General features: G+C 41.0%; 1 protein-coding gene across 5 annotated transcripts in view; it reads right to left on the bottom strand.

The window, feature by feature from the left end:
* The window catches only part of PTPRB (protein tyrosine phosphatase receptor type B), a 63,761-nt gene that overhangs the window by 40,110 nt on the left and 4,171 nt on the right, over positions 1-19,480 (bottom strand). For 3 of the 5 annotated variants that reach the window (XM_051795874.1, XM_051795876.1, XM_051795873.1), the window contains exons 3-5: positions 13,401-13,639; positions 8,175-8,448; positions 1,182-1,460 (exon numbers count right to left, since the gene is read on the bottom strand). In XM_051795874.1, the coding sequence (XP_051651834.1) occupies positions 1,182-1,460; positions 8,175-8,448; positions 13,401-13,639 (792 nt within the window). Of the gene's footprint in view, positions 1-583; positions 828-1,181; positions 1,461-8,174; positions 8,449-8,613; positions 8,862-13,400; positions 13,640-19,480 lie in introns of those variants that run through there. The other 2 variants (XM_051795878.1, XM_051795877.1) reach the window with 2 other exon arrangements.

Genomic DNA, 19,480 nt, shown 5'->3' with positions numbered 1-19,480 from the left:
AACCAAGCCATCAAGCAAACAAAAACCCCAAACAACCAAACAACCCAAACCCACCAACATTCAATTTTAAAGTTCTTAAGCTGCTCCACATTTTTTTTCCACTTCCTTTTCAGGAGTGCAGCTATTTTGAAATTCAGAGAAAAAAAGCCACAGAAAATATTTTTTTAAAAAACTCACAAGCTCTATATCTCCCATTCAGGTCAGTATGAATCATGGAGTTAAACTGTCTTTAGTACTTTCACTTCAGTGAAATAACCAGACTACACACTGCCCCAATTCACTGAAGAAGTTGCTACAGGAGTCAGGGCACTGGGGCTCAGACTGTTAACACCTAACTTTACATGTTTAATGGAGCTGCCCACATTAAGCAGGGCAGCTAAATTAGCTGCAGACACACTACGAGCTAATTTACCTGCTAACTTTGTTGAGTGGTAACTTAAGGAGTTAAATAAGCTTACGGTGTTTCTAACTTGGAACACGAATCACTTTTTATTCTGAAATATGTCCTATAATATTATTTGATTATGGTCTTAGCTTCTTGTTTTGTTGTGATGAATTCCTGTGAAATCATGCCTGTCCGGACTGAAAACTGCTGCTCTCCCATCCCACAGCCTGGGTTATGATAGAGAGGTTATAAAGGTGGCCTGCTGTAAGTCCTGAAAAAGTGTAGGAGGTCGGAGAATCTTCCTGATGAATCTCATGAACTGGGACATGATTATCTAGTAACATCAGCCTGTAACAATTCACATGCCCAAAGCCAGGAGACCATGAAGCATGGATAGTGTCTGTCTTGACACTGACTTGGATATTTTTCACAGGGGATTGCACTGTTGGTATAGAAAAAACACATGCCTAAGTTCTAACCGTTATCTCCATGATCTCAGCAATTTTGAATAGATTTACTTTTGAAAGATGTTTGGTTTCTTTAGGGTTAGTGAAAACCCAGTCCCAAATACCAACACAATACCAACATGACTCCATTCCATTCTTAGCAAACAATTCTTTATGTTAGTCAGATATTCCTGTTTTATTTCTATTTATCATCAATAGGTACTTCCAAAAATATATATAAAGATCTTGCCATGTAGAAGAATTATATACATTTGCTAATTTCAACATGCAGAACTGCAGACTACTGTATGTGGTTTTAATCAGATGAATCACAGTAATAAAAGTCCTACCAGTATATCCACTTATGTGAAGTTCTGGGGTAGTCTTATTTCCAGCGACTGCACTGAGGACAATGTTGTATTTATTCCCAGGGATGAGATTAAAAAAAGTATTTTCTGTTTTTGAAATGCTTCCTGGTACGGAGACTTCTTGTATCTTTTTATTATCATCATCAAATAATATTAGGTTATAGAAGTCCACCTTTCCTGAGGAAGGATCCCATTGAACTTCCAAGCTTGTGAGTGTAGTCTTTTCCTTATTAATTTCCAAACGAGATGGCGGCAAGGGATCTGTAGTTAGGAAAAAAAGAGAAAACTTAAACCATTTCTTGCATTACAATTATCTGAAATTTTACACAACAGCACAAAAATTCTTCCAAAACTCTCCCTTTATCATCATCGTGCTGCCAATACTTTTCAAAATGTCTTTTTCTTTCGATTTATAAACACTGTGTCACTGAAACCTGTCTACAAGAGAGTCCTGCAGAATTCAGAAATGTTACTTTTCTGTATTGGTACACACTCATTGACACGTAGCAAAACACTTCCACTGTGGATGTTTATTACAAGCTTGGAAATCTGCTGATAGTAAAACTGTAACAGCTTTAATAAAAACCAGCAAATTACACTCAGTGCCTCAGTATAATGTAGCTTTATAGATACAATGGCAGCAGCAGCTTTAATTTCCTAGCACTCACACTAAACACCATCACTAAACACTTTATCACTAATGGGCGTGAACATTTACACAATTTTAAGGGCAACAATCCTTTGTTTTTAGTATTAGCTTCAACTACTTCAAACAGAGTCTGGTTGCTTTTATTCTTCAGGTGTATTACATCACTCACAAGACTTCATGCAAACTAAAAAGAAATGTATTACATCTTGGTGTACTAAGGTATTGACATTTATGTCTCCCAATAAGGTTAAGCAATTGCCTATTAAAAAGGTATCATAAAACAACCCAAAGCAGCAAAATCAAGCCTTCACAAGTTGGGAAGTTAAAGGATAAGGGTTCCCCATCAATTTAGGAACTAAATTTGCCTTCCACTCTGTGCTACTCTTCCCTAGCATCAGACAGGGAATGTATGGTGCATCCGGGCTGAGAACTGCAGTCTCTATATGACCAGCACCTTAAACACAGAACCTTAAACACAGAAGAACAAGACCATTTTTCCAATGCAGTCATTGCTGCTTGGTTCCCTGAACAAAGCAGACAAAAGGGTGTGAGATCACATAACTAAAAAATACACTGTAAGGGCTAAAATGACAAAGTCGAACCTACACCCACCCTACAAATACAGTGGCAGGAGAGCCTAGGACTCTTTAAGCTGCTTTTTCTTCAAAGCCTGGATGGTGTAGAGGGTGTAATTGCTTCATACAAAGCTGAGAACATTGTGGTGCCAGCTATTGGTGGTGGTATGCTTTATCAATCAAGTATATTAGGAATGTCAAAGAAGCACCTCGTTCTTTGGAGACATTAAAAAACTGACTGGATATAGTCCTGGGCAACTGGATCCAGGTGGCCCTGCTTGAGCAGGAGGCTTGGACCAGATGATCTCTAGAGGTCCTTTCCAACCTCAACCTTTCTGTGACTCCAAAAAATACTGTGTCCCTTTGAACCCAGGTCTCTGCTTAAATTCAAATTCTTTCTTTGGACAACAGAGATGTTAGTGCTCTTCAGAAAAAGAGATAAAAATTAAATAAAAAAATCAATCAATAAAATGAACTGTCTTTTCTTGACTGCATTCTTAAAGGCCAAATTAAATCTGCTTAAATCTGAAAAATAAAAAAAAATTAAATTAAAACTCAAGTCAAAGACTAAGCACATAAAACTTCGGGCCAAATAGATAAAACTTCACCCAACTACAGCAATTGAAACAGGAGGTTTTAATGAAAAGTGCCAGGAAATCTTAACAATAGGCTTGACTACCAGCTCCACCTATAATATATACTAAGCCACTAACGACTATTATGTTGGCAAAAGTGAAAAGGGGGGTTATAATCTCATTCCTTGAAGGCAATTGTTGTAATCAAAAAGGTCAAACTTTGGGAGTCAGAAATAAATTCCAGCACTAAATATGATCAGATCCACAGCCAGCTGAAAAGGGTTTTATTTGGCTGACGTTGAGAGAAAGTCATGATAACTGTCAAGAAGTTTACCCTCTTTCTGACAAAGTTAGAATAAGGTTGACTGTTCTTCAGTCCTGCATAAGTAATCAACATTGTAATCTGTATTATTTGCCAAATTTGACAAAAGAAGATATCTACATTTTTAGAAGCACTTATACTGTCCTGGGTAATCTGTCTTCTAAGGTGCATGAGCAAAGAAGAAAGTTGCGTGCCTAGAAGGTGAAGTTCAGAAATTCAGACTTTATCTAATCTATCTGGTCCAGAAAACAAAACACTCAGTGCTTTGTACATCCGCTAGAACAAAGGAACAATGAGACTGGGAAGTGCCTGGACTGAAAGAGCCCTGGATGGAAACAAACACTTAAAAAACCATTTACATTGTTATACAAGTCTCTGCTGGCAATGATACAACACTGATACATCACAGAAATGAAATACTTTCACAAAGATATTTTTATACCATTTGATAATATATGAATTAATGTCCCCTAGTCTACAAAGGCATCTTTCAGAAGACTTAATGGTGTTTGAATTATATTGCAACTCCATTTTCACTTTTTGGGAAGAGGATACGCTTTGTGTGCACAGCTGCTGCAGATCCAATTCACAGACATGATAGATATGGTTATGTCCAACCCCAATGACATGATTCCCAAGTACAGCCTGTAAGCACAGAAACACACCCGCACAACACAGGAGAAAAAATTACTGGGAGATATGAGCCCAGGACTGAGCAGTGGGGAATTCCTGCCAGTCTCAGCCATCTTCCTACCAAATTATCAATTTCTTTCCTAGTTTTCCCTCTTCATAAAACAGTAACCTACTTCATAAGGACTTTTCTGAAGATTAAGTAGAGGGCTGATTGCATCATCTTAAGTACAAATATCCATTTCTTTGGGATGATATGCAACCTCAAAAATCTTTAAAACATGGTTATTTATTTACTTCTTGTACTCTGTCTTTTGAAATTATGATCATAACCATTACATGATTATGGATGATAGAATTATACAGTCCATAGTTAGAGTTATGTCACATATGGCTCCTACAGATGGCTAATAAATCAGATTTGTCCCAAATAATTTGAAATTTACAGGAGTGAACACATGGCCAAGGCATGTCTCTGGCATTTACAGAGTTACATATTACAATGAAGAAACACTCTACCAGTCTGCACCCTAGAAGGCAGAATTTTAAGTTCTTTTCATTCAAATATTTAATGGTTTTTCTAATAAAAAGTTATTTACCTGTTAGTTCTCTCAGTACAGAAGGCTCGGATTAGGCAGTGACATAATATATCACGGTAATATTTTTGTAGAAAACAATTTTGAAATAGCATTTATAAGCCTACATTAGAAGACATATTTGAAAGCAGGGTAATTGCCAAGTTGTTTTTCACAGCTCTCAAGATGATATTTCAAATCTGAATTTCAATTCAGAAATTTAACTGTAATTTAGGATCTGTTCATATACTACTGTTTTTAACTAGAATTTTAATTAAAGACCTAGTCATTCACCAAAATACACAGTTACACTGGTGCACAGACATTCGGAGAGTTAAGAACTTAAAATGTATTTTATCTGAAATCAGGAAAGACAGAACTCTACCATCTTTTGTCATTGAGCAGCTCTCAGTGACAGAAATAGTTTTACTGAGAACAATAAAGGATATAACATGAAAGGACCAACAGTTGTGTGTGTTATCCCAATTTTACAATGTCAAGCATGCTGACTAGTTGTATGGTGTTATGTGATGCTTCATGTATATATGTATATAAAAAACCCCCGTAACAAATTGTAGTTGCAAATAATAATGTGAAACAAATATGCAAACTTGTGCCTACTAACATCTGTACTCTCAGATTTGCAGTGGAAAATTAGTCTGTAGCTCAGAGTTGATAAATGGCGTTATCAGCTTTTTCTTTCTTGCCTGTTCTACTAAAATATCAACTGTCCCCACTGTGTGTGTTTGCATGTCTGTGTATCCCTGGCTTATAAAGTGCATATGTGACTGTATTGTGCATCGTTTTGATCTATTTTACTTCTGCTCTACAGGATTAAATACTTGTTGTTTTGACAACCCATAAATCAAAATTTCTTGAGTAAAGAGAGTCCACTTTAGTGGTCTAATGTGGATTGTTGTACCAGTATTCCATACATTATTAGATTTCATGTCTCTGCATCCATAAGAGAAATAGAAGCTGCTTTTCTACTCAATGATTCACAAAGGTGAATCTGGTGTTACTTGAGAGTTTAAGCAATCTTGGTGAGCTGCACCATTATTCTACTAGAATATTAAACTTCCAAACAACACAGATTGTGATTTTAATGTGACATTACATACTCAAAAGGCCAAATGAAATTAGGAATTTGATACTCTCCAAGCCTTCACATTACCACTGCAACTACAGTATGCAGTATTCATCGCTTTCACCTTGAGTTCTTAATTGGAAAAGTTTACGTGCAAAATTTAACAAAATATTTTGAATGTTATGCACTTAACTACTCAAGCACTTTGTATAAGAAACTTGATGAAAACTGAACTCAGAACTGGCACATGAAAATTTTAACAGGATTGAATCTGAGCAAAAAGTTAGTTTTTGAAGTAGGTATATAAACGAATCTGAAACTTTTTCTGTCTGCATTTATTGTGTCAAGATGATACAGATGTTCAAATCTCATTTTGCAAAAGATAAACATATGAGATGGGATTCCTCTCCCTTCAATCAACTAAACTTCAGGTTCCTGGTTCAATCCAGCTTCCTTTGATAGTCAGTGGAAAAAGCTGGGCACCTTCAAAGTACAGCTTAGCCCATGTTCCTTAGTAAAAGAGCTCAGAAACGGAACCTCACTGAATACCAAGGTCAGAATCATATTTTTAGATGGCCCATGGCAGCTCAGTTCTGCTACCATTGAAATCAGTGGAAATTTTGTTTACAATATGGCTGAACATATGGCTTATACTTCCATATTCACAGGACGATTTCCAGAAACACCTGCCTATGGACACTCAGGCTCACAGTAGATCATAAACTAAAACTACTGACATCAGAGCTTGAAGAAAACTGGTTTATAATGCTGCCCCTAGTGGAAACTTACAGAGGATTGATCCTCTCTCATTCTTCATCAAAAAGCTTAGTCTGTACAGTACAATACAGGTTGTTGACAGGCATAACAAAACCATTCTTTAGAAAAAAATGACAAATTTTGGATTTTGTGCATTTTACTGCATCAAGCAATGCAACTTGTGATTGAATCAAGGGAAGCAAGGAACCACAGAGCATTATGAGTACTGCTTTTTGCAGGAAACCTTCATGGTTCTTCTATTCTTATTTCTTGCTTTTGACAGATCTCTGCTATCCAAAATCCAAACACAAATCTCACTTCAACTATGGTCCACTAATCTGCAGTATTTCAACTTAAATCAGACTTTTCACTTTGATGTCAGCTATGAAATATGACTCTAATCATCAGTTGCTATCAATCACTTTCATCTTACAGCCTTGCAAAATCTATTTAGTGATAAAAAATTAATAAATGGCATGTACAAGCTTCTGTCTAAACGATTATGCATTAATCAAAATACGTTCTAAAGCAGTATGTTTTTCTCTACTTCTGTGCAAGTGTTCAATAACAGAACTTTACTATACAGAAATGACGGTGATTTGTACCCATCACTTGATAGCAGTTGATCTATTCTTTCAATTTTCACATTACAAGTCATCAATATTAAAAACAGTTGGTATGATGCACAACACTGATTTAAATCACTGTCTGCAGAGAAATCATTTTTCATTTTTACCAAGTGACGTGACTTGTGCTTAATGTATAGCTATCACACCAGCAGACTTGTCACTAGACTTTTTTTAACTTACCAAAGCAAATTAATGGAGGGTATTTAGTACATTTGTACAGTTAATGCAGGGAAAAAGCTCTGACAGAAAGTGATATCTGTGAACAAGTAATTATTAAGTATTTGGCTACTGTAATCTTCAATACTAATACTGCAAAGTATCTCTCTGAAACTAACATTTCGGGAGCAAATCGGGGAGGCATTTAATGATGGACCTTCTTTACAGACATCTCTGTTTTGGGTCTTGAACTACCACCATTAAGAGGTTGGACAATATTATATTTCATCATCATAAAAAACCCCCCCACTGATACAGGTAGAAAGAGTTCAGTTCTGACACTGCAGCTGTTGGCCCTATGCTGTCCATTGCTTCACAGCTGAATTGTTCACATGCACACACAAACACAAATGCAGAAAGGGAGCCTTCCCTGGCAGCACTCTGTCAGACTACTGGCTCATTTTTTACAGTCAGTCATGGATGTGACACTATAAGTGCTCTGCACACAACTGTACATCATAACACCTCACTAGTGATATCCAAGGAAAAAACAGAAGCAAGAAGTTTCAGCCTTTCTGACTTTTAAACTGTGGTTGGACAAAATAAAAGTATGGAAATGGGATAAAACGGTAAGTTATCCTTGAAGAGGATTTACCTGCTATGAAATAGACTGTATTTTAAACACATTAAACAACCTGTCACTTGAGTAACTATGAAGACAATGGGGTTGCATGAGCACAAAGAATGTTATGGGCTACTACTTCTTAAAGCATTCTTCTGACCAAGTCTCCTCACAGCACCTTCTCCTTTCAAACCTGCTCGGCTAACTGTTGGCAGTGTTTTCTTCTGGCAGTGGGCTAAGGAGGACTTAAGCGCAGGGCTGCTATGTTCAGCAAACGCTGTCCGTTTGCCGCAGCTGTAAATGCATCGCCCTCCTCCTCTGGGAGCAGGGCGAAACAAGGGGACGGGAAGGAAAAGCCCGGCGTCCCTCCCCGTGCACCTGCGGCGCCCGCGCCCGTACCTGTCTGCACGGAGATGTTGAGAGCCTCCCCGCCGGAGAGCGGCTCGATGTGGAGGTGGTACCAGGTCCCGGCCTCCAGGCCCCGTAGGGTGCAGTCGTAGGTCCCGTTGCCCGCGTGGGCGGGCTGGCAGCCTGTCGCCTCCCCGTCCTCGGAGCGCCCGCTCAGGCTGAAGTTGCAGGCGCGGCCCGCGGCGCCCCAGCGCAGCCGGACGCTCTGCCCGAAGACGCGCCGCTCCGTCAGGTTGGCGCTGCATCCCGCCTGCCCCAGCGCGGCCTGCGGAGAGCGGGGAGAGCTCTGAGAGACCCGCCGGCGCCTCCCGGGCTCAGCCCCCAGCCCCGTCCCCGAGCTGTGCCGGTCCGGCGCGAACGCACCCGAGTGTCCCGAGCTGCGACCTGCGACGGGAGACCCTGCACCGCCCCCCTCCTCCCGGCCGCTCACCTTGGTCAGGGCCAGCGCCGTCCACAGGGCGAATCCCGCTCCATAGCTCAGCATCGCCGACAGTTTTTAACCCCGAAAACCCTCGCGGGGAGGGGAAGAGGAGAAGGGACGGAGGGGTGGGGTGGGGGGCTCTGAAGAAGTGAAGTGGCGGCGGCGGGCCCCGGGGGCCCCCGCTCCCCGCCGGGCTCCGAGCCCTGTGCCGGGCCGCCCGCCTGCTGCATGCGCTCGGGGCTGCCCCGGCCGCCGAGCCGCCTCCCTGACACCGGCCTGGGTGGGGGGGCTGCCCGCCCGTGGCTGAGGAGGAGCGGGGAGGCGGGGGAGGCGGCCGCCACTTCCCACGCTGCCATTCTGACCCGGGCTGACTCTGCCGGAGCCCTTCCCGCCGACTTCCGCAATCAAGAGGCGATTTCCTCGCGTCTCGCTGCGGGGGGTGAAGCGCGGCGATCCGGGACCTGCCGCCCACCGGGCAGGCGACCGGCCTCGGGGTGCCGCCCCTCGCTCCTTATGGATCCCACCTTCCTCCCGGCTCCTCTCCCACCCCACCTCTCTTCCTTCCTCAACGCTTCCTCTGCATGCCGGCTCTCCCCTGGGTCTTGTCTTCCCAAGCGTTCCTGCTGGTGCATGGGGGCCCCTCAGGCGGTGCCGTTGTTGCTGGGGGGCGGCACTCTCACCTCACGCTGGCTGCACCTCACTTGACGCTGCCTTGCCTTGTCTCATGGTTGCATTGCCTCACAGCCTCCTCACCTTGCATCTGCCTCGTCTCATGCCCATCTTGCCTTACAGCTGCCTTGCCTCATGTGCCTCCTCATCACACCTGCCACTCCTCATGGTCACCTCACCTCACACCTGCCTCGCTCCATGGCCACTTCATGTCGCATGCCTGCTCTCCTCATGCCTGCCACTCTTCACAGCCACCCCACCTCCTAGCCCTTCTCTTGGCCTCAGCCATCACTAACCCATCAATCCAGCTCCTGTATCCCAAACACTGATGTTTTAAGGGGTTAGCTATAGACCACCAAGGCCTCCATCCTCTCCCTGGCCCTATGGCATTGTGACCAGAGGTCTTGTGTTCAGGAGAGTCCCAGCAGAGCCTGACACTGAGCTGATGTCTGCAGCAGAAGAGTAGTCTGTCTGTGAGCAGTCATCTCAGCTTGTTTTGTTCTGCATCAACCTGTGTCCTTGAAACAATTCCTTCCCACATCCCCCAAATAACTCCCAAGCTAAAATTACACACACCATGGAAAGCAAGAAAGTTTCTCTGTTTTCACGTTGCACCAAAAAAGCTGTGCACAACTCCAAGTTGGCTGCTGTAAAAATGGAAACTTGCCATTTCTGCCATGCATGCCCATTTCCTCCTTGTTTAGGTTTCAGCCTCTTAAAAATCATGTATATGTGTATGTGGGGTGAGGGAAAAGAAATGTAGCCAGAAGTGTTTTGCACCTTCAGATATTCAAATAGCAGCCATGGAGTGAATTTAGGATTGCATAAAGGGGAAAGAATTTGACATTTACTTTCTTCAGTGGGAATGGCACAATTCTGCGTCTTTCTGTACTGCATGATGCATGTGGGATTTTAACTTTTAAAAGCAGTACCTCAAGCAAATTGAACACTGTATCACTTTTGCCCCATTTTAGGGAGAAAAAGGTTCTAGGTTTACAGATGCTAGTCTGCCTTTTAGGGGAGCTGCTGCTCTAGGATTTTTCTGGGCAATCAGCCTGTCAAACAAGATACAAATGTCTGAAAAACCTTAGCTCTCATTCTTCTGTTCTGAAACCAAAGGTCTGAGCACTCAAGGGTGTTACCCACACTTACAGAAAACTTCATTTGTCCCAGTGGAACTCTATGCCTGGTCCTAAGTACACTGTACTGAAAGTGCTGGGCTCTATTCTGCAAAGCTTAGGATGATTAATAACTTTATGAACATCACCTGAAGTGACAATATAAATATGTATTGATTATTATGCCATTCTCAAGTCCATCGCAGAACATGATCTCCCTCAGAAGAGATGTTTCACATACTTCAGACAGGAGGAGGGACCAAGCCCCAAAGAGCTAGCACAGGGGTAAACATACCATTGATGGGAAACACAAGGTGTGTTTCTTAGACCTAAACTGGGATTCAAATGATATAGATGTCTGGTAATCATTCAAGGTGAGAGAGTTTTACAGTGTGATTCCATCTTTAGATGATCATGGGTTTTGGACCTAATGGCATAAACCACACTAGTATTTTTCCAGCACTAGAGAAGCAGAGATCTGAAGGCTTATTGGGATGTTTGGATTACTTCAAATTCCTCTCTGTAAATTATAACATTGCAAGTAATTTGTGTTTTCTTCAAAAGCAGAGCTCACATCATTATAAGGAGTTTTGAAAACATCCATAATCTGAATTTGCAGGGAAGATATAATTCAGATATTTAGGTGTAAGTTATTTAAGCTGATGTAATATGTGAAAGGGAAAAAACATAATCAACACTGCAAACATAAAATTCAGGGAAAAAAGTGGAACCTACCACAAATAAAATTTAAAGAGTTTTGGAAAAAATATTTGTTTGTCTCTTCCAGATAATGTAAGATAATATGTGGAGAAAAATGATGCTATTGCTTCTCACAAGTGCTCATAATTTAGAAGTTCCTACTTTATTAGTCTTATTCTTGCTATCATAGAATCTTTATCTTTTTGCATTAATAGGGAAGAACTGGTTTATTACTGGTTTTGAGACTTCCTTCTGTATGTTATCCAGCAAAAGCTGCTGCAAGGGTAAGGTCTGACACAGATGCCTATGCCAGCACTGCAGTAAAACAGGAGGGTCCATCATTCACTGGTGGCAATATATTTATATAGAATAGCCAACATAATGCAAGTAATTATTTCCAGACTGGTATTGCATAAATGGGCTTTTAGTAGATCAGCAGTCACACAGCCTTTAACACTTACTGATCTGTGTGGCAAGCCAAGAAATTAATTAAAAAAGAAAAAAGAACTGTAAATGAGTTTTGGGAGTTGCCGGACGTGTCTCTAATAGCAGGCTCCAAAGTCCCTTTCAGACACTTTCCCAAGGTTTCCTGAGTTGGTTTTTTTTTTAACACTAGCCTCTCTGTCTCTCTAATCAAGAGGAAATGGGCTTTGCATAGCTTTTGTCATGGATTCAAAGTGCAAGCTGCAGTTTTACTTGAAATCCAAGGCAGCTCTAAATCAAACATTTTGTTCAATTGAAATGTCACTATTGTCCCCCCAAAACGGGTATGCGCACAGCCAAATAATATCAAGGCTTTACTTTTACAAACAAGAGGACCCAGCTTGGGCAAATGCAGTTCATAAAAGGTATTGTCTTCCTCACAACAATACTCAGCACTCAGTCTACGTGTTTTTGAAGTATCGTGTTAAATCCAGTTAATCCTCTAAACGTTCCTGCTAGTTTGACAAAAAATATTTTTTATTCCATTCTAAAGACTGGGAAACAGAGATGGAGGCCATAGATTTTAAGTTCGTGTGTTGGTATATCTAGATTGGTATATCTGATTGGTATATCTAGATTCAAATGTCCAGAACCAGCTAGAGGCTCCAAGGAAGAGCTATTAATTCTTTTTTCATTGATATGCATATCATCAGAATTATAGTTTGAAAGTTTTGACCTAAGCAATTGCTCAGTGCAAATGATGTCATCAGGAGGTGAAGTGGGGTAGGAACACAGGAGGCAGTAGTTTCTGCAGTTCAAATGGTACCATTCCTCTAGCTCTGGTTGTATTATTTAGTAGGAGTGCTGGAGGCAGTCTGGCTAATACCAGATTTTATAGGACATTTCCATTTGGAAGTAAGCAATATTTGGTGCAGGAGGTATGCTATGTGGACAGAAGGCATGAGGAAATAAGCTCAGCCTGCCTCCGGAATAATCATATTTTACAAGGACTGCTTACATCAGCTGGGAAATGGGGTACAGTGCTTCCATCATCAGCTCAGCCCCTTCCCACCATCAGCACTAGAACAGCAGTGTCAGGGTCCATAAACCATTGAGTTTACAGACCCTGACACTCTCCACAGCCTTCCCAAATACAAAACACATTTCTTAGTCTTATCCACAGCAACACATAGTAGTAACTGAAACATGTTTGCCTGACCCAATACATTGAGAGTAGTGTGGTCTCCTGGAAGAGAAGCCCCAGGGAATTTAGGGATTTTCAGTTCTAAACCACTATGTGATGATAGTGATACAGTGACCAATAATGTCCTGCATGCTTTAGCTCTAACTACCCATGCACATTTTGCCAGTGGTGATTCCAGGTTTGCTCTCAGATTACCGAACTAAGTCTTGCAGAAAAAGAAGACTGGAAATTGATTTGGAGGTATTGAATGCCTGTCATGTCTCCTCCTAGAGCTGGGGCTGGCAGCCCCATTCCCCTGCTCTGCCAGGGCGGTTTGTGGTTCAGCAGAGCAGAGATCAAGAAGCACCTGTCTGTCTCCACTCTGCCTGTCAGTCAGTAGATAGGCTGGCCATGGCCAAGGCCAGGATTCCTTTTAAGGCAAGTTAAAGTATACAGATTTCTCTTGCTTTGATCTGTAAACAATGTCTGTAATTTTAGGACCCAATTATCCATAAATAAAGTCATTGCATACTGTAATTCTTAGTTTGTTTGGTTTTGTTTTGGTGGTTTTGTTGTTGTTGTTGGGTTTTTTTGCGGTTGTTGTTTGTTTGTTTTTTAAGCCCACAAAACATCCACCTGTAATAGCTATCAGGGTGCACAGAGTGGAGGAGGCTTAATAAAAGTCAGTAATTCTTCTGTCTTACCTCTTCTGTAGTGCTGTAGTATTGAAGAGTGGTTGTTGGAATCCAGGCATTCTCTGTTACTGCAGATTTCAAGTCAAAGTAGAGCTTTTCAATGGAATTTTTACTGAATTGTTCAGTCACATTTCTGATTAACATCTCTGTGCTACTCTTCAGCATATTTTCAGGCCTAGAAGTAACAGCATTTGAAGAGGGGGATGTGGTTCTACTACTCCATACAGAAGTGTCTGCATCTTGGAGATCTAAGACAAACAAGGAAAAGTAATTAAAATCAGCTCGACATTTTTATAAACAATTCAGTAGATTCAATAAATGTGGCTGATACAACTTCTAAGTAGTTTAAGTGCACCTGTCAGTTCTATAGGGTGTTTTGTTTGTTTTCAGTGCAAACATGTATTTTTGCATCAATAACGAAGTCTGTGCCAAACAGAAAGAAAATAATTTCCCTGAACATTCCTACCATTCATTTTAAGGGTAGTCCATCAGTGATTCTGAAGTGAAGAAAGGTTGTACTTTTTCATTAACAGCACAATTTTTTCAGTCACAGCTTTTTCACTTGCTTGGACCTATTAAATGGCACACAGGATCAGCTTTATGTTGTCAACCCCCTCCCCTGCTTTCTAAGTGCACAGGCCAGATTCTCATCTGTCTTTTGTTGGTGTAAGTTTAAAACATGGCTTTGGTCAGGATAATCTTTCAAGATGATTTGTTTGAGATAATTTTTTTTTTGTTTGAGATATTTGCCCAAGATAAGTTCCTTGTGCCCACATTCCTTTTGCTTTTGAAAATCAGGCCTATGCAGAGACCATGCTACTCCCTGACTGCTGCCTTTCCGAGGCTCAGATAACAATCTATCACTTAACTGAAGTATCTGTAAATATGATGGTGGATTTGCTTTTTTAGTCACGTACCCTTCAGAGAAAGCCAAAGCTGCAATTAAAGCTCAGGAAAGATTTTACTACACATTTTTCCTCCACATTTTCATGGCTCTTCCTCCCCATTGGTATGTACTTAATATCCTTTCTTTGTGGCCGTGAGGGCAGGGTTCAAGCTGTGGTGGCCTCTACATCTGGTAGCATCACATTTCAACTAAGCAATTGGAATTACATAGCTGCCCTGCCATTGCTGTAGCACAGCGAGTGTGCATTGGCTCAACGCCCAAGACACTTTGTCAGTCCTTGAACTGGGGTCTCCAGCCTGACAGAACCTTGTTTGCTGCTGATCCACTGGGCTGGTTGCCATTTATAACAATTTTAGCTCACAAATCCTCTAAAAACAAAGAAACGATTGGGTTAAATTGCAGCAGAAGCTTCCAAATGCAATTACTTGGTGTGAAATTATGATGTCTTAGCAGGCCAGTGTGTGTTTAATTCTTACCCAAAGGATCAGTAGATGAGCGTCCATGAAATCAACATGATGGTTTTCTTGTATATGTGTAAATACATATGCTAACACATTTATATAGAGAAATTTGCAGCGCTCTCATTTGCACTGAGAAAGAAAACTGAGATTGTAAACCATAGTATGAGGCACTTTTCATGCAAGTGTTTCCTGTGCTTGATGTGTACCAGAGCATTTACCATGGTTCTGGATCTTTTTGAAAAGTGTTGGTTCGCTGGAATGGGTTGATACCCAGATTAAATGTTTACCCTCCTTTTGTCTAATTGTGCTCAAGCTCTCATCAGCTGCTGCAACAAACCCATTAGCTGACAAAAGCCCAGACTCAATCTAAATTCCATGTCAGTTGCTGTTTCTGGGAATCTCCTATTAGTCGTGGATCTCTGAAAGTCTGCAGTAGGCAACTAGAAATCCTAGCCCCGAGGACTTGGAAAGAATTAGGCCTGTGCCTCTGTGCCTCCCAGATATCTCTGAGTTCAGCAGGGAGTAGAACCTACTGACAGCCGAAGAAGTACCTGAGCAGTAAGCAATGGCTCAGGAAAAAGGGCCACAATTGGGTTCCTAAATATAGATTGACACACCCAACTTAAAAAAACATTAAAGAAAAAAATCTTGGCTTAATTTACAGACAAATAACTCTGATTCCAACAGGAAGGCTTTTGCATTCCAGGGCAATTGTGCTTTAGGAGAGCTGCTCCTCCATAAAAGGGAAGCTGGTGCTGCCAGCAATATTTATGGGACTCAGCAGCCAGGAATAACTGGCATTCTTGGTGCAGGAGACAAGGGGAGAGCTCGGCTGTCCTGGAAGTGAAACGCTTGGTCCTCAGGAAAGTTCCACCAGCCCAAGGAGGTACCAGGAACAAGCATCTGGTCACTGTACAACCCAACTCCTCTCATTAGAGCTTGGAGCTCTTCTGGGTTTCCAGATAAAGAATCTTTCCCAGCAAAGACTGACTACAATCTGTTACCTGTAACATATGGATGTGTATGGCACTATGCCATGCTGGAACTTCAGATGTATGTAACAGCATTTCCCACAGGTCCTACAGGATTGACTAACAGGGTTTATATCTGCTCTCACTTCAAGAAAGTCAGAATCCACGTTTATATTCTCTTTCTAAGTAAAACACTAGTGTGGTCCTAGCAGAAGGACCCTCATAGCCCTTCTTCAATAGCAGGCACTTTAAAAAAACCCTACATATTATAAGGCCCATGTAAGAAGATTTCTACACAATTTGAGTTCCAAATTTTTTAACCGGAAAAAACTCCCCTCTTGTCTGGACACTAGTAAAGTACACAGAAATCTCAACAGTGGGATTTTTCAGAAGTGTTTAGCATTGTTCTAGAAGTCTCTTTGGAAATCAGTCATAAAACTGTCTATGGGAACAGAACAGCAGCAGTGATACTGACGTTGATCACTAGTGGCTGAATGATATACAGCGTGTGAACATAACATTGAAATCATCAGTAGCACACCCAGGAGAAATTATGACATTCTGACTAAATGCATATTTCATCCATGGGGTGTGCTGCAAACTGCATCCGTCCGCACAGCAGCAGGCTGCTTACAAGAAAAGGAAGCCCGTATGTTTTTCATGCATGATTAGCAAGAGCACTGATTAGTTGTCAAGTACTGAGAACCCTACAGTGGTGCCTTCAGACTTAGCCAAGCTGGCACAGTGCACCTTTCTGAAATAGCTTGGTTTTTTCACCAATCTACCTACCTTATTAAAGCACAGTTTCAGAAAACTAAGGCTGAACGGCAAGCGAAACATAAATTAATCATATATCTCGTGCATAAGAAACAAAAATACTTCATAAGACTGCGTATAACTCACAGCAAGACTTGAAACTAGAAGGGGTTGCTTTAAGATACCTTTATCTTTTTAGCTAACTACTTGTAAATAGACTGCAAAAATAAAGACTATTTAAAAAACATAGTTCAGATTTCTGTTGTATGTAAGAATATGACAGAACAAAATCCACTAAATGTCCTTTCTTTGCCATTCAATGCAGACCTTTCAAAAACTGCAAAATCTGTGCTGCTTGAAAACTTTTTACCTTCTTTATTTGAATGTTGTAGAAGTTAGCAATATTTGTATCTCATGTCAGAGGTTAAATGTCTCCAAACTCCAGTCTAATCCTGAGCTGCTCTTTTACTTGCTTGTTTTTGAAACGCTGAAGTAGCCACTTAGAGGCTCTTTCAGCACCAGTGGTAGCAGAACATCTCAGATACATCTCTGATGATAACACCACTGCTGTACCAACCCAATTTCTGGCACTCTGGATAGTCCCAGCTGACGCTAAAGTGGATTTTTGGTCACTGAAGAGCATCCAGACTGCATTAACTCCATGGATTACATACACGTCTACTGAAGAGAGTTCAGAAAGTTACCTCTATGCAGATACCTAGGGCTTGGTTCAGTTGCCTAAATCTAGTGGAATATGAACTGCCCTCAGGCCCTCTGCTCAGGGCTCTCATAACACCTATGGGAGACCTATGTCTTTCTGGGCTGGCAGTCAGAGATCAGGTGGAATATCCTGGAGTGTCTCAAATGACAAAAAGCACCTATGTTGAGACAACTGAAATAAACCCTTCCTTCAGACACCTATATTTAGACACCTCAAACCCTCTCCAGCTTCTACAGAGAGGTCCACACAAAATAAAGGGAGAGAATGTAATAATGAAAAATACCAATAGGGTTGTCTGGAATTGACATCTTCATTTGCACTTCCAGGAGAAGATGAAATCATAAAGCAGGACTTGCCTTAATCCTGATTGCTCTGGGAAGCTGTTCCTAGTGTTCCATTTTTTCCCTATGAAGGTATCTGAGCTGATTTTGTTCTATATTTCTTGTGCTGTGTCTCACTGAGACTTTGAAAATTTACAAAACCCAGAGACCTAGGTACACTGTAGATTTCTCCATTTCTTTTTAAAAAATCTAAAACCACATTTATTTTGATTTATCTTATAATTTTTTTTAACGTTGAAATGTTAGGCGAAATGAACGTTTGTCAAATGAAAAAATGATGAAAAAAATTGGTGATAGCTTCTGTCAGTATGATATTGTATTGTGTACAAGATTTTCTAATTATGTCCAAGGATTTGATACTGAGGCCTCTCTTTGTCCAGATGGAACTCAGCAAAAGTGGTCAGCCATGTATTGCTTTGACCAAAGAAAGAAGGTTCAGTTAATATTTGATATTTCATGGGTTCACATAGATGTTAGCAAACTCTTTTATTTAAAAAATCCTATGAAATAATATTTCAGAGATATACAAATGGATTTGAATGAATTTTTTTAGGAAAAATGTTTTGGGTCAGCTCAAAGGTGGAATGAAAATATTGATTATCATTGTTCTAATTTATCCTGGAGAAATTTGTAAAAGATACACACACAAAAATCTAACCTCTAGTGAACCTATGGATGGATTATTGCAGTCACTACAAACACTAAAGGTGTGGAAAAATTGAAGTCTAAAGATATTTACATGATCTTAAAAACAGATAAGAGTTGCTGCCTTTTCTGTGATTCTGCCACCCTTCTTTGGTGTTCTTCCACCTTCCCAAGAGTCCCAAGAAAATGGATGTGTCTTCCCTTTCCACATTCTGCAGTTGCTACTGCTGCTCCAGTGGTTGGGAGTGTGCTTGGAGTGTACATTGCTCTGGTATCTGCTGTGCTCCATCTCAGCCACTGAAGCATCAGCAGTTCTGATTATGAAGTAGGTAAACTTAAAAGGAGTAAGGGAAAGAGAAAAGTCCACATGAAAAAGAAGATACTGGGCAAGAAACAAGGGTGGAAAAGGAGGAAGGAACAGTGTGAACGTCAGATCGCACATCAGACTTTGGCTCATATGTAATATCTGATATTTTGTCTATTTTAGAGTGAAAACAAAACAAGGGAGAGAAAGATGCTCTAGTTGTTATTTTAATTCCTTGTCCTACATGTTTTATATCTTTGTAGATCCCACTTTGGTTCTTAAGTCCTTGGCAGATAACAGTAAGTAATAAAACCTTTCTCCTCCACAAAATCAACTACTGTTTTGAATGTTTTGATATCCCCAGCTCTAGGGCTGTCCCTACCATGTACGATATGATAGAAGAGAAATGCAATGAAGAGCATCATATTACAAAACAATTTATGTCACCTTTTGCATCCAGACTGCTCTACAGCCCATGTGACAGTCTCTAGATCTCTGCATAACTGCAGTATACAGCTTGGCATTGTGTCTCCCTATTTGAAGTCATTCTCCACTTAGTGAATAATTTTTGGTCAGCAGTGGTTTTGAGGTGTGTTGGCAATATTTGAGGTGCCACGTAGCATTGCATCTGTTCTTTAATTGGATATTTTATTGAAATTAACCTACCCGGAACAAAAGAAGCTTGTAAGAATTGCTTACACAAGTCAGGAGTGACATCAGTGTAAGTGTGTCAGCATTAGTGGTGCTCTGGGTGCTTTCCAGATAAGAGAAGGCATTTGTTCTGCAAGTGTTATTTACCTGCAACAGTCTTCATCATCCTGCCATCTACCTCTTCACCTCCCCCATCTTTTCCTCCTCCCTGTTTCCATTCCTGTCCCTTCTCCTGGTTTCTGGGCTTAAAGAAGCTCTGAACCCAAAAGTGAGCTGGTGAAAAGAAGGCCTTAGCACTCCTGAGACTACTTCTCTCTCTGCCCAGAATCTCC

Source organism: Manacus candei, unplaced genomic scaffold (assembly GCF_025592945.1).
Source record: "Manacus candei isolate 608988 ecotype Guabito, Panama unplaced genomic scaffold, ASM2559294v1 h1tg000043l, whole genome shotgun sequence".
Taxonomy (NCBI): Eukaryota; Metazoa; Chordata; class Aves; order Passeriformes; family Pipridae; genus Manacus; species Manacus candei.
The sequence above is the reverse complement of the archived record's forward strand: the minus strand, read 5'-3'. Positions and strand labels throughout refer to the sequence as shown.